Here is a 17,750-nt window from a genome sequence, read left to right on the forward strand (position 1 = left end):
TCATAGGTTTAACTAAGAGAAACAATGTTTACACCAACTCAGTTGATGCAAACATGTGTTTTTTTATACAAACTATTATCACTTGACCTTGGTTAAGTGACATTTATTCTTTAGTTCTCAACTGCTAAGGTTTAATTGTTTGATTTGTTTTAAACACTGAATGTGGGTGGACAAGTATTTACGACACTGTCATGGAGGCCTGAGGGTGTCAATTATTATTTATTTTTCTGGAAATAGAAGACAGAAATAGATGTTCTATTGGAAACATGTACTTTGCATTAATAAGCTTTGACAGGTTTTATACAACAGAGTGGCAAATACATTTTTTTAAATGCCATATACTTATTATTATTTCAAGATAAGAATATTTATATATGCTAAAATATCCAACTATCCTTCATTGGATATATATATCAGCTTGTTGAAGGAAGGTCATGATGATGGGCTTGTTCACTTCGAATCTGATGCTTGCTTTCAACATTACTGAAGCTTATCTTTCCATCTACAGAGTTCAAATGGTAAAAAAAAATGAGCCATAAACATCACATACTACATATATGGGGACAGATTCAAGATTCCAAAATATTATTAGCAAAATACCATTGGATTCATCAAGTGGGTGCTAAATTATTTCTCGTTTTGGTAAATTTAATTGTTTAAAATGCCGTTTCAGAAAAATCAGAAGTATGCATTACCTTCTTTTTTTCAGATTTTATTTTACCGGTCTAATTAGTGGAGTGTTGATTAAAAGATACTAAGAACTTGCTAGCACTAGCACACTAGGGCTTTTCAGCCTTGAGCCTCCAAATGAGACACTTAAAGAAGATAGAAGGTAGTTAAGGTGTTTTAAAAAAATTTAAATTAAGGCTGTTATATATGTTTATTGAGGTGATTGTTTTCTAAATGACAGATAATATAGATTAGAGATTGTACTACAGGACCTTCTTATAACAAAATTTTATAAATGGTCTAGTTTTTTTGGGAACTTTTCATGTTGTATTATATCGTATGTTCTCTATAGTAGCACTTCGTCGTAGCAACTAGAAAACATTTGAGCAAACAACATTGTTACGGAGAGATTGAATTTGTATGTTTTAGAGAGTTGGAGAGAGAGACCTGAAAGTAAGTCTCAAGCTTAGTCTTTAGAGTAGCATACTCTTGCTTCACTCCTTGGAAAATGTTTCTGCACCTGCAAAATTGGTCATATAAGAAAAATTGCACATTTAATTTTCAAATATCTATTGGTTTAGAGAAGAAGACAATTACCCCTCTATATTTTTTGCATTACAGTATTCCTGAAACTGAGAACATTGTCTTTTTACTCTTCTGGCACCAATGCTGCAACAAAAGTTCTAATTTTAACATTGTAATTCATGCAGTAAATGTTGTTACTTTCACGTTGTTTATCTTATTATCTTGTTGTTGTTACTTGCTTCATTTTCTCATGTTCCTGAGTCGAGGGTTTACTAGAAATAACCTTCCAATCCTCAGAGATTTGAGGTGAAAAAATGAAAATTGCTAGAAAATCTAAAATTTAATTGGTTATTCAACCTACTCAATAATTGCTTTTTCATTATTCACTTTTGTAGTTTGACTGTATTCAAGGGAATTTCCAAATGTGGACCCAAATAGATTCAAAATACTTTCTATTTCTTTTGTTAATTGTTACTCTTTGAAAAGGTCACTCAAAATGTTTCCAAGTTGAGGTATGGTTTCATACACTTGACCTTCTTCAAATTTCATTCATAAAATTACGTTGGGTATGTTATTTTTCTTGTATAGTGTAATTTAACATGTTGCTTATTTCAGATTATTAATCAATATTACTAAAAAATGTGTGATTACGTTTTAGGTAATCTCATCATATAAATATTTTTTGCATCGTCAATAGATGTGTTCTTGTGAAGTTGGATATGATACCTTGAGCTGCTACCCTTGAATTGGTACATCATATTATCCAGCCTAGCAAAGTCATAGGGTCCATTTTCCCTGCATAGAACAAAAGAAAAACAATATTAATTTTATCAAGTAGTAATTAAAATTTTCTAATCGCATGATGTATACATTTGTAAATCATGTAGAAAAATGACTCTGGAAGAAATAGGGTATTTATTAAATTGCGTGAGAAAATGAGTTTTTTGTTATTTTTTATATGATGCTATATTGATATTATTATAAGGTGAGTTCCTTAAATGTCTCGTATATATTTGTTTATATATATGACAATTTTATACGGGTGATAGGTGAATAACTCTTTTCGAAAAAATATGATTTTTTTTGTGGCGAATTCTTTAGTCCTCTATAAGGGGGTGACTACACTTGCTTGAATGTTAGAACTAATATTCATGTTTATGATATTAATACATAATTTTGTAACAGAAAATACTTTATTCTTACAATGCAAGTTCAATATTTCGAACATATCTAGCTGAATCTGTGTAAAACAACTTGACCACTTCTTCAACGAAGTTAGGGTTTGCGTCATCTTGCAACTCTTCAAGATGAATAAATTGTTCATCAAGGTATCCCTGCATATAAATCAATCAAACATTATTTCCTAGGATGCTCATTACACTTTACACGAATTTCATATCAAAACAAGAGAAGAAAGTTAGGGATCTTATAAGAATGAGTTCAGCATCAATTACTGTGAGTTAATCTTCAAGGATATATCTAATGAATGTGAACCTAAGGCCAAAGTAGACAATACTTTAATAGTTGGACCACGTCTATTATAGATGATATCAGAGTAGGACTCTTAAGGTGTGTGTATGTGACGCTTATGACGGGAGGCAAACCTCTAAAGGAGTGTACATTACACCTTAGGTGAATCTCACATTGAAATGGAATAGATGTGAATGGAAAAAGAAAGTTAGGGACCTTATACGAATGTCTTTCGACCGTAAACAAAGGAACAAGTTAGTATTGGTCTAGAACCAAAACAAATAATACTTTAACAATTGGATTTCCTATAGAATAATTTGTGAAATTTCCTATATTAAGAGATACATAATTACATGTAACCAAATAAATTAAATAAAAATATGACCTGATCCAAGAGGCTTCTCTTCATGTAAGCAGCTTGGCGTTTCTTTTGATTCTCCATTTTTTTAAAAACCTTAAAAAGGAATGAAAAATTGAATATTGTAAACAAAAATATAATATCTTTGAAAAATACAAAGGATTATAACATGCTATTTCTAAAGGCTAGAATTGTCTGTATATATAGGGGGGAAAGTGAGAATTCAAAGAAGAAAAAAGATTTGATAAAATGGTCCAAATCAGAAGATCCTTTTTCTTTCTTTTCTTGGACCAAAATCATATTACTCAACTAAAATTAAACAAACAGCAGCATACCCCGAGTTAAAAAGTAGGATCTCGAGATTATAAAATGTACGTATGTAAATGTTATCCTTATCTCATAAAGATAAAGATATGATTTTCAATAAATTCTTAACTTAAATAAAGCATTGCCAAAATTGAACAAGAAAAACTAAAAATTCAGCTACAATTATTTATAAATCTCCACAAGTCATAAGAACTAAGAAGTTATTAACACATAGGCTACAAATAACAGGGGTGTTGTGTTCACTAATAAGCTTACGCCCCTTTATTATATTCATTTCAAGTTTGATTCTTCACTTAGATTTATTATCATTATTCAAAATGAACTCCTCGATGGTTCCACTCTCTACTTTATTCGTAATCGAGTTAAAAAATCTTTTCAAAATTATTCTTTTACTAAGTTATCACCGACAATCAACTCTTATCCTAAATAGGATAGCACAAAGATCGGGAATTAGATAGAAGGTTAGTAGCTAGATTGTCAAACGTTTATCTCTTTCACATAAGAGAGCAGAGTTCTAGCTTCGAACATCTTATTTGTTCCGATCCTCTTCTCCTTTTCTCTTACTATTTTGTAGTGTTTTAAAAGGTGGGAGTGTGAGGCGAGACGTTTTATGCAGTATGAGGTGAGACGTAATCTCTGAAACTTGGGACGTAAGTCTTATAGATCTACGGGGGCGTAATCTCATATATTTTTAATTTTATAATTTTATTTCTAAGAAAATAAGGAAAAGTAAAACTTTCCGTTATTTTACAAATAACTTATAATATATAGAAAAATTATTATAATTTTGATTTGAAAAAAAAGTATTAATAACCAATGATGAAGAAAAAAGTATAACAATTACTATTTGAGAAATATCATTACACTAATTTTAAAAAATATGATTTAAAGCAAAAAAGGTATTTAATAAAAAACTTAATTTTAAGCTCGGAGCTTACACCCTATGGATCTATGTCTTCGATTTGCAGTTCGAAGCGTTTTTGGTACATCTCACTCCGAGACTTGCCCCAAAATACGTTTTTGAAAACACTGATATTCTACACAGACTCATAGAGCTTCTTTTAACCTTGTATTTTTCATATTTTTTTTAAAAAAAAACATTTTTTTGAGCCAAAGTTATATTAGAAAATAATCTCCTTATAAGTCTGCGTACACTTTTTCCTCCTCAAAACCTTATTTATGGAATCACATTGAATATGATGATTAAAAATTTTAGTTCTCAATATTTTCGAACTTCCATTTTCCAGTCTATTAATCTCCTCTTTATAAACCTTCACATATTCTATGATTTAGACAAGTGAAAGTTATGGGACATCAAGATCAAGTTGACGAATCTTTTACCAGTAAATGAATACTTTTTTGGAAATATTGATAGATAAGTTGTGGTCACACTAATAATATATGTCAACCATGATGTCATATGAATTTTTATTATTTGAATTAAATTATCATGATCTAGCATACACATGCTATGCATTCCTAAAAAACAGTATATAATATAATGATGAAAAAAGACCTTTCACATTGAATATAATATCGTCTATAAGTTTGATTCATGTAAAAAGAGAAAGTTTCTATTTCTGAAATTCATATATCTAAATTTAAAAATCATCAATAACCAATAAGACTAAAGAATTTTAACTTTATTTATAATATAATGTTTTTGCATCTCGTTTATTCCTTTAATTTAAGGTATGTTTTATTTGTACTAACTAGTATAGTACTATACTTGTATACAAGTAAGGATATAATAGTATATCCCAAGAATAGAGTTATTAGTATGTCAACTAAAATTCCAAAATATGAGGTAAAACTCAAAACATGACAATTGACATGCCCTTTATTAGATTCCTTTTCCACCAAATTGAATGAGGGGTAAAAAAAACAAAAAAAAAACATATCGAACCCTTTGACCTCTCAACAACAAGTTGATATGACTTATGAGTGCCTACAAACAAGAAGTTGTAAAAAGATAGTCCACCTACTAGTAGATATATATTCTGACGTAATTAAAATTTTCACTAAAGAAGTTCAAAATATGAAAAAGTAAATTGTATTTAATATTATAAAAGTTAATCATGCATAATTAAATAATAAAAATTTTCATCGAAATAGATTTGAATGAACCTTCTTGACCTTATTTAGCTCGACCCCCGAATATATCATGGACATATTAGTAATAAAACTATTGCTTTTTGGTTTATTCCATTGCAATTGTATGGGTTGCAAAGGGCAACACAACTTTTGCGTATGCTGCGCAATAGCGCTGCCACGCATATATATTCCTTCGTGGTCGCGCGGAGGTATCTAATTATAATATAACACGTTATTTTAACTAGCGTATAATTCATTTTTTAACACTTAATATATTTTGGATATAATACGTCTTTTTGTTTTCCTATATAGAATTCATATTTTTACATACGAGATTCATTAACGAGTAGATATTTCTCTAAAAACATAATCTATTTTCTAGTTAAATACATTACTAGATATTTTTCTAACAACACTGCCTTCTATTCCGGGTATGCAATGTATAGTAATATATGAGTTTAGGTTATTGTAGAAGAATCGTGAACGCATAAATTTCAAATCTTGGCATAATTCTATATCTGATTGAAATTTAAATTAATTGAGCTATAATGTAATTATCAAATACTAAATAAAAAACTAAAAATAACCTCCAAGGTTGTGTCATTTTTCATACCATGTTTATATATTCGTTTATAATATTGAAAAACCAAACGAGAAAGATGTAAAGGGAAATATGGATCGTTCATAAGTTATCCTTAAAGGTTCACATATATATACCATTTGAATTTCATCCTCATCAACAACTATAGAATCTTATTGCTTAGTGGATACACACTATCAATAGATAGTAACATCCTGATTTACTGTCACGCATGATGTTGAAATCGCTGGTAATTGTTGTTCAGTCACTTACGTATGTATCAATCATCATATTATGAGAATTTGAATATATTTGAAGACTGAAATCGCCTATATAAGTGGCCCCACTATTTTTCATCCTTAATTTTCAAAACTTTATCTATATTGGACAAAACATTATTTTTTCATTGAAAATTCCTACAACGTAGAACAAACCCCACTAGAAAAAGGCATATCTTTTTGAAGAAATAAAGGAGAATCATGTCTTTAGTATAGATGTTAGAATCTTTTGGATTTATTTGTGTGTTTAGGTCTCTATGCTCTAATTTTCTTTATTTGAAATTTTGATAGTTTTCTCTTAAAAAAAAATATGAAGTTATCAAATATAAATAACATTTTAAGAGTTGAAATTTTAATCGATCTTCACGAGGAGAGATTTATTCTTTATAATTATTAAAAAACTTCTTGTAGGAAAAAAAAGTCTGCTATGCTAATGTATTTTTGTTGTACATCTTAGTTTAAAAACTTTGTTTGTCATTTCAATTAATTAAATTTCATTCATAACGCTGAGGTGATATTTTTCAGCCACTTAAATAACGTGTCAATATCTTATCATTGCTAAAATCACTCATCTCACTTAATAAAATAAAATAAAAAGTTTTCTTACATTTGACTTAATCATTATTCAACGTACATTATATCTACCTATTTATCTATTTTCTCTATATATGGAAACTTTTACAAATGACCACTAAAATAATTTTAATTATGCTTCATAGTTATAGTTTACTAATTAGAATTCATAATTACATGTTAGAGGGAGGAAGGAGGCGGGTGAGAGAGGGCAAAGAGTGGAGTGGCACGAATTGTATATGTCTATTAGTTAGATAATTGTATATATAACTAGTATGTACGTATATCAACGATTGTATTTGTTTATCCACATACAATTGAATCGAGTTCAAACATTTGTATTTGAAAATTCAGTCTCTCTCTCGTTTTATACAAACACAAATTATACATTTGTATTTATATATTTTGTGTTTGTATAAAGTGGAAGAGAGATACAAAAGAGAATTGGACAGCGAAATACTTGCATTTGTATAATTATAAGTTTATAGAGTGGAGAGATATGTATTTATATATCTCATTTCTCCCACTTTATACAAACATAAATTATAAATTGTGTGTTATATAAAGTGAGAGAGAGACTGATAGAAGAGAATCGAGATTTCGTCTATTATTTTGGTGATATTGTTATACAACGTAAATAACCCATAAAAGCCCACCCATTTAACTAGACCCAAAACCCGACCCGTTAGTTTTTACTTTCTTTTGAAAAGGGCGCCCAACAAAACTCATACAAAAGAGCTTTTGCTATGAGCATTTGATCCTATAATTTTTCTCTTTAATGGAGAATTTTTTCAGCTAAAGAATTGTGGGTTTTGTTCGAATTTACTGTTAAAATGGATCTTCGTCCCAGAAAACGACAAGTACAGTCTATTACTGGCTTCACACAAGCTGAGGTATCTTTCAATTTCTTTTATGGGTTTTCAATTTTGGATAATGAAATTATGTTTCCAAAGTTTGCTTTTTGAAGGGTTGTTGAAAAAATGGATTAAGATTGTGTGTGTATTTGTATGTGGAATGTGAATTAAATTGACATATTTATATAGGTGACTCCCAACTTGTTTGGAACTGGAACCCTTTAAATTTGTGCTTATTATAATTGCCCCCTTAGCTGCATTGCATCTAGTTAGAGAGTTGGAATTCTGTTTTCAGTATGCCCTTTCATTGTCCACATGGACCAGACTCATATGGTAGGCAGTTGTAGGATTCTTTTCTGCTACTCGAAAGCTTGACGAGTTTGGTTCAACGGGTCAAGTGAGCAAGTTGAGTCTGAGTTGAACAGGTCAATACAAGCCGAGTTGATGAACGTTTGATGATCAGTCAGTCTAAAATTCAATTGGGTTGAGATGAATTATGTATTATTAATTCAACTTGATTAGCTTAATCTTGAACAAAAGAAACTGGTTGCAGTTTATAACAAACTTAATACCTAGAGTACCAAATAGGTGGTCGAAGCCTTTTCTGCTTTCAAAAAGAGTTGAATCAATAAAATGTGATGATTCAGTCCGTTCAAAATTATATTCAGATTAGATATTCATATGTTGCATTGATTGACAAGACGCGTCGTGGAGTTGATGATAGTTTATAAGTTTGGAGATAGTCCCCAGAGTCTAAAGGTTTTAGGTTAAGTAGGACTAAAACAGAGTACCTAAAGTGCAAGTTCAGTGATGTAACACATGAGGCGGAGGTGGGAATGAAATTGATGCACAAGCCGTACCCAAGAGAGAAAGTTTCAAGTATCTTGCGTCCATAATCCAAGAGATGTAGATATTGAAGATGATGTTGCACATCGTATTGGAGCAGGATGGGTGAAATGGAGGCTTGCCTCCGGGGTACCGTGCAATAAGAGTGTGTCGCTAAGGATTAAAAGTAAGTTCTACATAATGGTCATTAGATCAACATTGTTGTATGAGTTAAGAGTGCTGCTGAGTAAAAAATGACCACATGTAGAAGATGAAGGTAGCAGAGATGAGGATGCTTAGATAGATGTGTGGACATGTTAGGAGAAATATGATAAGGATTGAAGTTATACGAGGCAAGGTGGGAGTGACTTCTGTGGTAGAAAAGATAAGGGAAGCAAGACTGAGATTGTTTAGGCATGTGAAAACTGAGATTATTTTCAAATTTCGGAATCAAGGGTATTCAAAAATTGCATTAATATGATCCATATATATGTTGTAAATAGGAGACATGCATTGTCACTCTGCCTGTGTGGAAAGAATGGCTGGGTTGTAGTAGGTTAAGGTTCAGTATAATAATAGTAAATTATGATGAATGTTCTTGAAAGCTGAGAATTATATTGATGACTCTGATTTGTTTCCAACTTAGGTGTAATTGATTGATTGATTTTGGAATTGTCAGTATGAACTCCCCTTCCTGCCAAGAGCTTAAATTTGTGTTTATTGAGATTGGTTTTCTCTTTTTCCCCAATACCCTTAGCTGGATTATATTTAGTTACAGAGTTGGAGTTTTATTATTTTTGTGCTCTTTAATTGTCCACACTGGATCAGAGACATGGCCAAAACTCACATGGGAGGCAGTAGCGGGATTTTATTCCTCAATGGGTAAAAGCCTGATGAGCTCATTCGATTAAATATTGTTCAATTTTGTGAATCGCATCACATAAAAGCGTAAATTGTTAAGAGGGGAAATTTATTTATTTTGTTATTCTTTTTTTTTGCTGGACACTGAGTGTTGGTATCTTGATTCATGATATTGCAAGGGTGGTGAAATTCCCAAAAGAAAAGAGAAAAATGCTCTACATCAAAATGATGAAGAAAGGTAGAAAGAGCTTCTTGAACTATACTGGGATCATTCTCAGATTCAGAAGCTCTGGCTCTTATAAAATAGCTATTTTGTTTGTATCTTATTTTGTTGATCTGTGAGACTGGCTAGAATTTTCTCTTTGAGGAAAGATCTGTTTGAGTTTTTTGCACATTCCCAATTTGCTACATTTAAGTTGAAATTTGCATTACATAATGAAGTCGATGCACAAACAAATGTACTGGAGTTGTCAACTCTAGTTTCAGTTATTTTCTTGTGACTTGCAATTTTTCATCGCCTTCACAACTCTTTCATTCAAGCAGGTTGAGAAGATGGAGAACTTACTAATCGAATCAAGAGAACAAGTTTGTGACTCAGACGTCTGCAAGAAATTGGCGAAGACGTTCACGTGAGTTTGTACTTCGGGCAAAGTAATAATTCTTCTTAATATAAACCAAACTGACCAGTACATGCATGATCTTTAATTCATTGTCTTGTGTTTCTAGGCGCTCTAAAGGACGTGCTGGGAAACCAATTGCTAAGTGGACTGAGGTCAGTACTTCAACAACCTTCCTCTAAGACCTGATCTTCTAGCTTGAGGTTTCACATGGCACGAACTATTATACTTGATTAGGTCCAAGCTTGGTTCCAGAATAGGTTGGTATGCTCGTCAAAGGATAATTCAGCTGAGGACAACCAAAAACTGCCTGATTATACAGAAGGATGCACTTTGAATAAAGCAAACGAAAGCTCTCATATTCCAAAAGGTCTTTTGCAACATATCTTCTCTATGTTCTTGACATCTGAATGGTTATATGAAACTGATGTGGCTGATTACAGCATTATGCTGTTACTTATTACTAGCCCATTAACGGTGAATGTTGAAAAGTACTAATGTTTAAATTCGAGAAGATTGGCTGCTGAACTGACTACAAAAGCTGCTTTCTCGGGAAAAAATTATTCCAGTTCAAGTAAACGTAATTCATTCATAAACATGGCCAAACTGGCCGTATGCAAGTGGTATACCAGAAGGTGAAAAATCTACCGAAAGACACGATTCTCTACAAACTCCGCCCAATCATCTATATCACAAGGAACTTTTGTGCACACCAAAAGAAAATAAGGAACTGGGGACTACTTCTCAACCAAAAGAAACTCGGCTCTACTCCTTCAAAAGCTCTCCTATTTCTCTCTCCAAACAATCCACAATAATGCAAGTGGAACATAATTCCAGACCCTCCATCTTCTCCTCCTTCTCCCACTCTTCCAACTAAGCATCAGATCTCTCACAGTTTTTGGCATCACCCACAGATGCCAATCCACCTAAACATATCCCACCATAACCTTATGGTTAGCCCGCCGCTCACCTCCTTACACATGCAACACCAACAGGCACAAACAACCTTTCGCTTTCTAAAGTTTTACGCTGTAAAAATCACCCTTATAGCAGCTAGCCAACTGAAAAGGTACACCTTCCTTGGCAGTTGGCACCTTAGGGATCCATATTGCATTACATGGAACAACATGTCCCTCCCTAACCAAAAGTTTTTCATAATATGAATTTTCGCGGTGAACACTCCATTAATCCCTGAATCCCACCACCAAGCATCAGGATTATCCACCAGATTGGTTTGTCTATGTAGTATGGCTAACGATCTTTCAAAATTAGTCACTTCCCAGTCGTTAAATAACCTTTCTAAACCTTCAAGTCCCAAAAAGTTTCTCCACCATGATTCCCCCTAATATGTTGAATCGTCAAGTCTTTTTGGCAAGATATTCTGCACAACCTCTAAAAATCCTCTTTCAAAAGTGTGTCCCTGTACCACCCATGTCCCCGAAAATCAACTCTCCTTCTGTCTCCAACCTCGAATGAGATATTTTCCAAAAAATAATCCTATTCCTTCAAGATATTCTTTCACACACCACCACCATAAGGCAAAGAGATATCTCTAGTTCTCCACCCCCTTCCAAGATCCCATATTTATCAACAAATACCTCCTTCCACAAAGCTTGTACCTCCCCCCAAACCTCCAAAGTCATTTGTCCATTAAAAGCTCTATTAAAGACCTTTAAATCCTTAATTCCAAGACCTCCCCATTTTTTAGGAGATGTGACAATCTTCCACCGCACCAAGTGAAATTTCTTTGATCTATCCGCCACATCCCATAGGGAAGTACTCTAATTTTTCCCATTTTAGTAACAAAAATTGGAGCATGAAACAAGGACATGTAATACAAGGGAAGCTTGACAATGTGTTCTTAATAAGCACTTCCTTCCTGCTTTTGGACAAATATCTTTTGTGCCACCTTGCTATTCTCTTTTCAACCCTCTGATCAACCGGATTCCACATCGCCGCACCTAACGATACTTCAAGATAGGTAGTTGGGAGAGTCACAATCCTACAATTTAAAACTTGAGCAAGTAATCCGATGTCATCCACCTCACCAACAGAAGTCATCTAACACTTGTTCAAATTAATTTTAAAGGCCTGACACCACCTGAAACCTGGAAAGGACTTGACCTAAATAGTCCAGTTGGGTGTCAACTGCATCTCCAAAAAGCAAGTTATCTTCCGCAAACAAATGAGACACCAATATTGTCCCTGCACCCCAAGTATTGCATCAAAGCCCTTCAAGTAGCTCCCCACATCCTTCTCAAAGCTTCCATAACTAGAATAAACAACACCGGTGATAGAGAATCCTGTTGTCTCAAAACCCACGGGCTAACATTCACCACCACAGAAAATTTCACCGAAGAAATGCAAAAATCAATACATTTTCTCCACCTCTCCCCCCAAATCTTATTTGAAGCAGAATATAGAAATTAAGCATTAGCACCTTTAGATGAAGGAGAGCCTTGGAGTAACGTATAGTGGTCCATGTGACGATGTGATCTGTGGGTCACAGATTCAAGCCATGAAATTACGAAGGGATGCTCCCCTTTCCTAGACCCTACATGAAAGAGGGATGCTTTGTGCACTGGGCTACCTTAGCACTGTCTTGGTGTCTATAAATTTGCTGGGTAGATAAGATTATATTAATAATCCTTGGCTCCCATTGACGAATTAATTGTTAAATAGTCCCACAGCACTAGGATGTGGTATATTTGGTTTTGGCAATCCTCACCTCACGAGCTAGCTTTTGAGGTTGAGTTAGATCCGTAGTTCATTCTTGTCATGGTACTAGTGTGAGACTCATCTATTGGTTTACCCAGTGTTGGCCCTCGTACTATGTTGTCCACGCTCTAGTTGGCAGGTGTAGGCAACAAAGGGTTTCGAGTTGTCCCACAACGGTGGGATGTGATATTTTGGTCTCTTTATATAGTCTTGGGATGTGGTATTTTGGCTCCTTATAAGCAGTCTTGAGAATCCTCACCTCATGAGCTAGCTTCTTGGGTTGAATTAGGCCCAATGTCCATTTCTTTTAAGTTATATTAGTTTCCATATATTCAAAAGGTCAGTTATGTTTAAGTGTTAAGTGAGAAACCGTCCGTCACAGCAATGCATTTGTTTGACACCATGGAGTTATCCTGCACTATTTATTGAATTAAACTATAATAATACTTAATGTTGTGCAAACTGCATTCAGCAATGTTATGTCTCCAAAGAGTGTCTATTGGTCGACTTCTAGTCCACTGATTTGCCTATCATTAAATTCTCAACGATACACTATCCTCAAGGCATTTATCTCCAAGTTCATATCTTCTCTAAATTTGAAAATAATATCCAAAACCCATAGGACGACTCCAATAATTAGAAGTTTACAGAGAAAATTTTCATCTGACTGTTGTTGGGCCAACTGAAAGCTTAATATCCACTTAAAGTTACATCCCACTGACATAGAATGAGATGCTGAGATAGAGAAATCATGTTGAGGTTATCTGGTACTTCATGGTGAAAGTAAGTAGTCAATGAGATATGGAATCGCCTAGCCCTTTCTTTATCTTAATTCTATTTTCTACTGTAGATAGTTGCAACTCATGCTGAATAGTTGCTTCTCCTTCCTCTAAAGTTAAGAGTTGCATTTCTTTTTGGTGTCAGAAATGTACAAATATAGTCCTGACAAACTTTTTGCAGGCCAGAAAGATCCAGCATTGTCAGACATAGAATTTGAGGCTAGGTCTTCAAAAGATGGGGCATGGTAAGAATTCATTAGCAAGCAAGAAGGTTTCTGTCTTTCAGTCAAATTTTTTATAACAGACTAAAATTATTTACTGGCTACACTAAAAATTTTCAGCATTTTCTTCTAGACGCATAAATCAAATTTATCAGCATTTTGCATTAGATACATTGTCAGCTATATTGATGTTAACTTTGAGATGCATATTCTTGTGATCTTGTTTATATTTTCCTGTCGTTGAACCACTACTTTTGATGCATTTAAACTTATGTCAGTGCTTCTGCTTCTATTTGTTTGTGAAGCCCATAGCTCAAGAGGTTCCATAAAATGTCTTCAGTTGCTTGAATATGACATCTGTGTCATCAACATTATCTTATGTTTCTATTCTTTCTTTTCGGAAAGTTTTATCTGTTTTCTCTTTCGGTCCTTTCCATTTTGATGGATGGTCAAGGACTTCTGCTTGGAGAATGTCTTTATGTTAATTTGTTTTGAAATTTGAGCAATATTAGACCCCATCAGTGTAAAAGTGAAGAACCAGAAAAACTGTCGACTTCTTCTGTGTGGTTAGTGAGTTCAAGAGTTCAATTGGTTAAATAAGTAATATTGTCCAAATATTTTCAATAAGTCTAAAGGGCTCATGTTGAGAAGGACTAAGACAAAGTATTTGAAGTGTAAGTTTAGTGATGTAATTCATGAGGTTGATGTGGAGGTGAGGATTGATACACTAGTCGCCCCTAAGAGAGGAAGTTCCAAGTATCTCGAGTCAATAATCCAAGAAATTGGAGAGATCTGACGATGTTATACATCGAAATGGAGCGGGGTGGATGAAATGGAGGTCCACATCCGTTATCTTTGGTGATAATAATGTACCACCGAGACTTAAAGGTATGTTTATAGAGTGGTTGTTAGACCATCTTTGTTCAAATGTTGTGGGGTGTTGGCCGGTCAAGAACTCGCACGTACAAAATATGAAAGTAATGGAAATGAGGATGTTAATACTAGGAGAGATATGATTAGGAACAAAGATATTTGGGACAAGGTTGGAATGGCCCCTATGCTGGACAAGATGAGGGAATCGAGCTGAGATGCTCCTGTGAGGAGGTGTGTGAGGTTAGCTATGGTGGGTTTGAAGAGAGGTAAAAGTAGACGAAAGAAGTATTGGGTAGAGGTGATTAGACATGACATAATGTCCCTGTAATGAATCTAGTCATGGGACACTGCAAGACAAATCAGAATTAGTGTACTGTGGAGTGAACTAGGAAAATGGAATGAGGTTTTCTTTTTCGTCCTATGATATGCTGATTTGTTAAGAGAGAACGTGCAATCTCTCGAGTTAAAGTACTCAAAAATGGGATAATTTTTTGCTTAGATTTCCTGCAATAATCTGAGCTTTAAATAAGCTACTTACAAGATAAATACCCCTACAAACTAATACAAAGAAATAACTACTACTAGAATGAGAAACTACAAATAACTAGTAGGAAGAAATAAGTACTGCAAGTGACTACTTTTCCTATGTGCTTCCTGAATGTCTGGAACCGGAGAGAGGTCCTTAGAGCAATGACTATATGCTTCTTCAATCATCTTTGCGTAGTTTAAACAAAAAAATACAGCTTGTTTGTCAAGGAGGGTTGTTTTTCCCCTAAATTGAATGACATTTTAATTTACATATTCCTCTTGGTGTTATGAAGTCGAAAGATTAGTACTTTCTGGCAACATAATTAGTGTTTTCTTCTGGATTTTACAGGTACGACATTGATACATTTATCGCTCACCGGTTTCTCAGCTCTGAAGAACCTGTAAGCCATTGAACTTGGCCAATTATATTTATTTTAAAACCAACACCATGGCTATTGTAAACATTTTAGGGTCCTTATAAAGATGGAGGGTCTAGGTATAGTTTTCTTTTTTCTTTCTTTTCTTTTCTTGTATCTTTTGTTTATGCCAGACATGTAAGTGTAGAGGGAGGATATGATGTAAACTTTTGGGGACTAACTCTGAGCTGATGATTGATATGCATATGTTACCTTTATCATAAAAGAACTAACACCATATAACCCAACAATACATTGTGGGATAGCCAAATTATTCTTAACTAAAGTAGCTCCTAATCATATTTCTCATGTGAAATTTGTAATGTAAGCATAACTAATACAATTGTACTTCTTCTAAGAAAATGTAATGTATTGCAGGAGGCTCTTGTGAGATTTGTTGGCTTTGGGTTAGGGGAGGATGAATGGGTAAATGTAAGGAAGGCAGTCCGTGAGCGTTCCGTTGCTCTTGAGAATTCAGAATGTAACAAAGTACAGGTTGGGGATATTATTTTGTGCTTCCAGGTACTTCTTTATCCAAAATTCTTTTCACATGTTATCGAAAATAAAAAGTTGAAAATTTTTGTTTTCAATTCATGATTGCCAAGAACAAAGGATTCTCTTTAGAGTTTAGAGGATTGGTTGGGGTGTTGATAGAGAGGTAGTACAAATAAGATCATGAAACAAGTAGTTTTTCAGTGTGCATAACTTCTTATTTTTATGTTCTTTTCATTTTTGTCTCAACTAGGAGGGTAAGGAGGAGGAAAAATATCTTGAAGCTCAAGTTATAGAAATCCAAAAGAAATTGCATGATATAAGGGGCTGCAGATGTCTCTTTGTGATTCGATACACTGGCGATGACACCGAGGTAGGTATCGGTTACATTAACAAGTTAACGTTTTTGGAGATGGACTACATTTACCAGATTTCACTTCTTCTTGCTCAGGAAACAATTCGTTTGAGGCGAATGTGTGTTCGACCAAACATATTAGGGCGTCCTTGATACAATTTGAACTTTTGAATATAGTAACACGCTCATATGCTTAAATCATAAAATTGTCTGGAGGAAGAAAGAAGTCTTACTCTATTGAGATAGTCGATCTGAACTTGTTTGCGACCAAGGCATAGTTGTTGTATTCTATTTTATAGAAGCAAAAGAAATTTGTGAATTGTTGCTCTGGCATATAGACTATTAATTAGGAGTACATTTAGTTTTTAGCTTTTACTTGCAAACTATGTCACTGTTATGTTAACTTCCTTTATATGGGTTTGAAATTGTTGTGTTAAAGAAAGGATTAAACTTATTTTTTTTTTTTATGGGAAAACTACACAAGTTGGACTTATCAGGCAAAGTAGTTACCCAAATTTAGTGGCAAAAAGGTACCAAATCAAATAGCAGATACTTAGTTGTTGATCATTTCAAAGTTTCGATATGGGTATGATGTAGCACAGAGACTTGTCCATCACCAAAAAAGGCAAATAAGACAACAAGCTTGGCTCCTGGAAGCTAAGTTGCGCGGACTCTTCACTTTCAATGCCGCACCCGTGTCGGATTCTCCAAACTCATACTATTTTTGGTAAATCCGATACGCACCCCTTGACATTATTGAAGAGTCCGAGCAACATAGCCTGGAAGTACCATGTAGTACCAGGGTGATGCAAACGACACCTGCTGTCCATCGCGCATGTGTTCATCAACAATGAAAGCTACTGTACTTCAATTCGGGGAGAGAAAGAGGAATAAGCCTTTACATTGCTTGTTTCAGACTTTTTTCACCACTGGAAGAGATCTCTCGTCATTGATATAACTCACTTACAAAAGCCACAAGCAGGAAAAATTAACATCAGAAGAAAATTTTGTAAGTTGAGGGCCACATGCAGAAGTAATGAACACCTTGAGATATGCAATTTTGCACAACCTGGTCTTAAAACCAAATGGGCAAATACTACTATAGTAGATGAGGCAAAAGTTATGCTAATAGGTTTTCAATATTTTCGAGTTCATTGCCTGATAAAACATATCTTTGCAGAACCCAAAATTATTCATGTGAATGCAAGAATCAAAAGAAAGTACCAAATGGACATATAATGTTACTGCACATTACACAGCTTGCATGGAGGACAATAGTAAGGAACTGCAAAAAAGGATTCTAAGAGAAGAAGCACAACTGTAAGGATCCTCCATGA

The 17,750-nt window shown here is 34.0% G+C and overlaps 2 protein-coding genes across 2 annotated transcripts; one reads left to right on the forward strand and one right to left on the reverse strand.

The window, feature by feature from the left end:
- Positions 1-196: 196 nt before the first annotated feature.
- LOC107003207 (histidine-containing phosphotransfer protein 4-like) lies at positions 197-3,205 on the reverse strand. Its single transcript, XM_015201499.2, has 6 exons — positions 3,050-3,205; positions 2,398-2,528; positions 1,921-1,989; positions 1,267-1,338; positions 1,117-1,189; positions 197-502 (listed from the first exon to the last, which is right to left on the reverse strand). The coding sequence occupies exons 1-6, from the start codon at positions 3,104-3,106 to the stop codon at positions 491-493; spliced, it is 414 nt and encodes a 137-aa protein (XP_015056985.1). The 5' UTR covers positions 3,107-3,205; the 3' UTR covers positions 197-490.
- A 4,388-nt stretch (positions 3,206-7,593) lies between these two features.
- On the forward strand, positions 7,594-16,867 carry LOC107003422 (protein SAWADEE HOMEODOMAIN HOMOLOG 1-like). The gene is made up of 9 exons (XM_015201744.2): positions 7,594-7,767; positions 9,958-10,043; positions 10,141-10,186; positions 10,269-10,401; positions 13,710-13,773; positions 15,500-15,551; positions 15,945-16,088; positions 16,312-16,431; positions 16,510-16,867. Exons 1-9 carry the CDS (start codon positions 7,708-7,710, stop codon positions 16,564-16,566), a joined length of 762 nt encoding a protein of 253 aa, XP_015057230.1. The 5' UTR covers positions 7,594-7,707; the 3' UTR covers positions 16,567-16,867.
- Positions 16,868-17,750: the final 883 nt, after the last annotated feature.

The sequence above is a fragment of the Solanum pennellii genome, chromosome 11 (assembly GCF_001406875.1).
Source record: "Solanum pennellii chromosome 11, SPENNV200".
NCBI classification, from domain to species: Eukaryota; Viridiplantae; Streptophyta; class Magnoliopsida; order Solanales; family Solanaceae; genus Solanum; species Solanum pennellii.

What these genes read in the sequence shown, in the direction of transcription:
- LOC107003422 (XM_015201744.2), top strand. Translation starts at nt 7,708, where the DNA reads ATGGATCTTCGTCCCAGAAAACGACAAGTACAGTCTATTACTGGCTTC. An exon ending in AAGCTCTCATATTCCAAAAG is followed by an intron (nt 10,402 to 13,709) that starts GTCTTTTGCAAC and finishes AACTTTTTGCAG; the next exon opens with GCCAGAAAGATCCAGCATTG. An exon ending in TCTTCAAAAGATGGGGCATG is followed by an intron (nt 13,774 to 15,499) that starts GTAAGAATTCAT and finishes TGGATTTTACAG; the next exon opens with GTACGACATTGATACATTTA.
- LOC107003207 (XM_015201499.2), bottom strand. Translation starts at nt 3,106, where the DNA reads ATGGAGAATCAAAAGAAACGCCAAGCTGCTTACATGAAGAGAAGCCTC. An exon ending in AGAGAAGCCTCTTGGATCAG is followed by an intron (nt 2,529 to 3,049) that starts GTCATATTTTTA and finishes ATTTATATGCAG; the next exon opens with GGATACCTTGATGAACAATT. An exon ending in TTCAAGGGTAGCAGCTCAAG is followed by an intron (nt 1,339 to 1,920) that starts GTATCATATCCA and finishes CTTTTGTTGCAG; the next exon opens with CATTGGTGCCAGAAGAGTAA.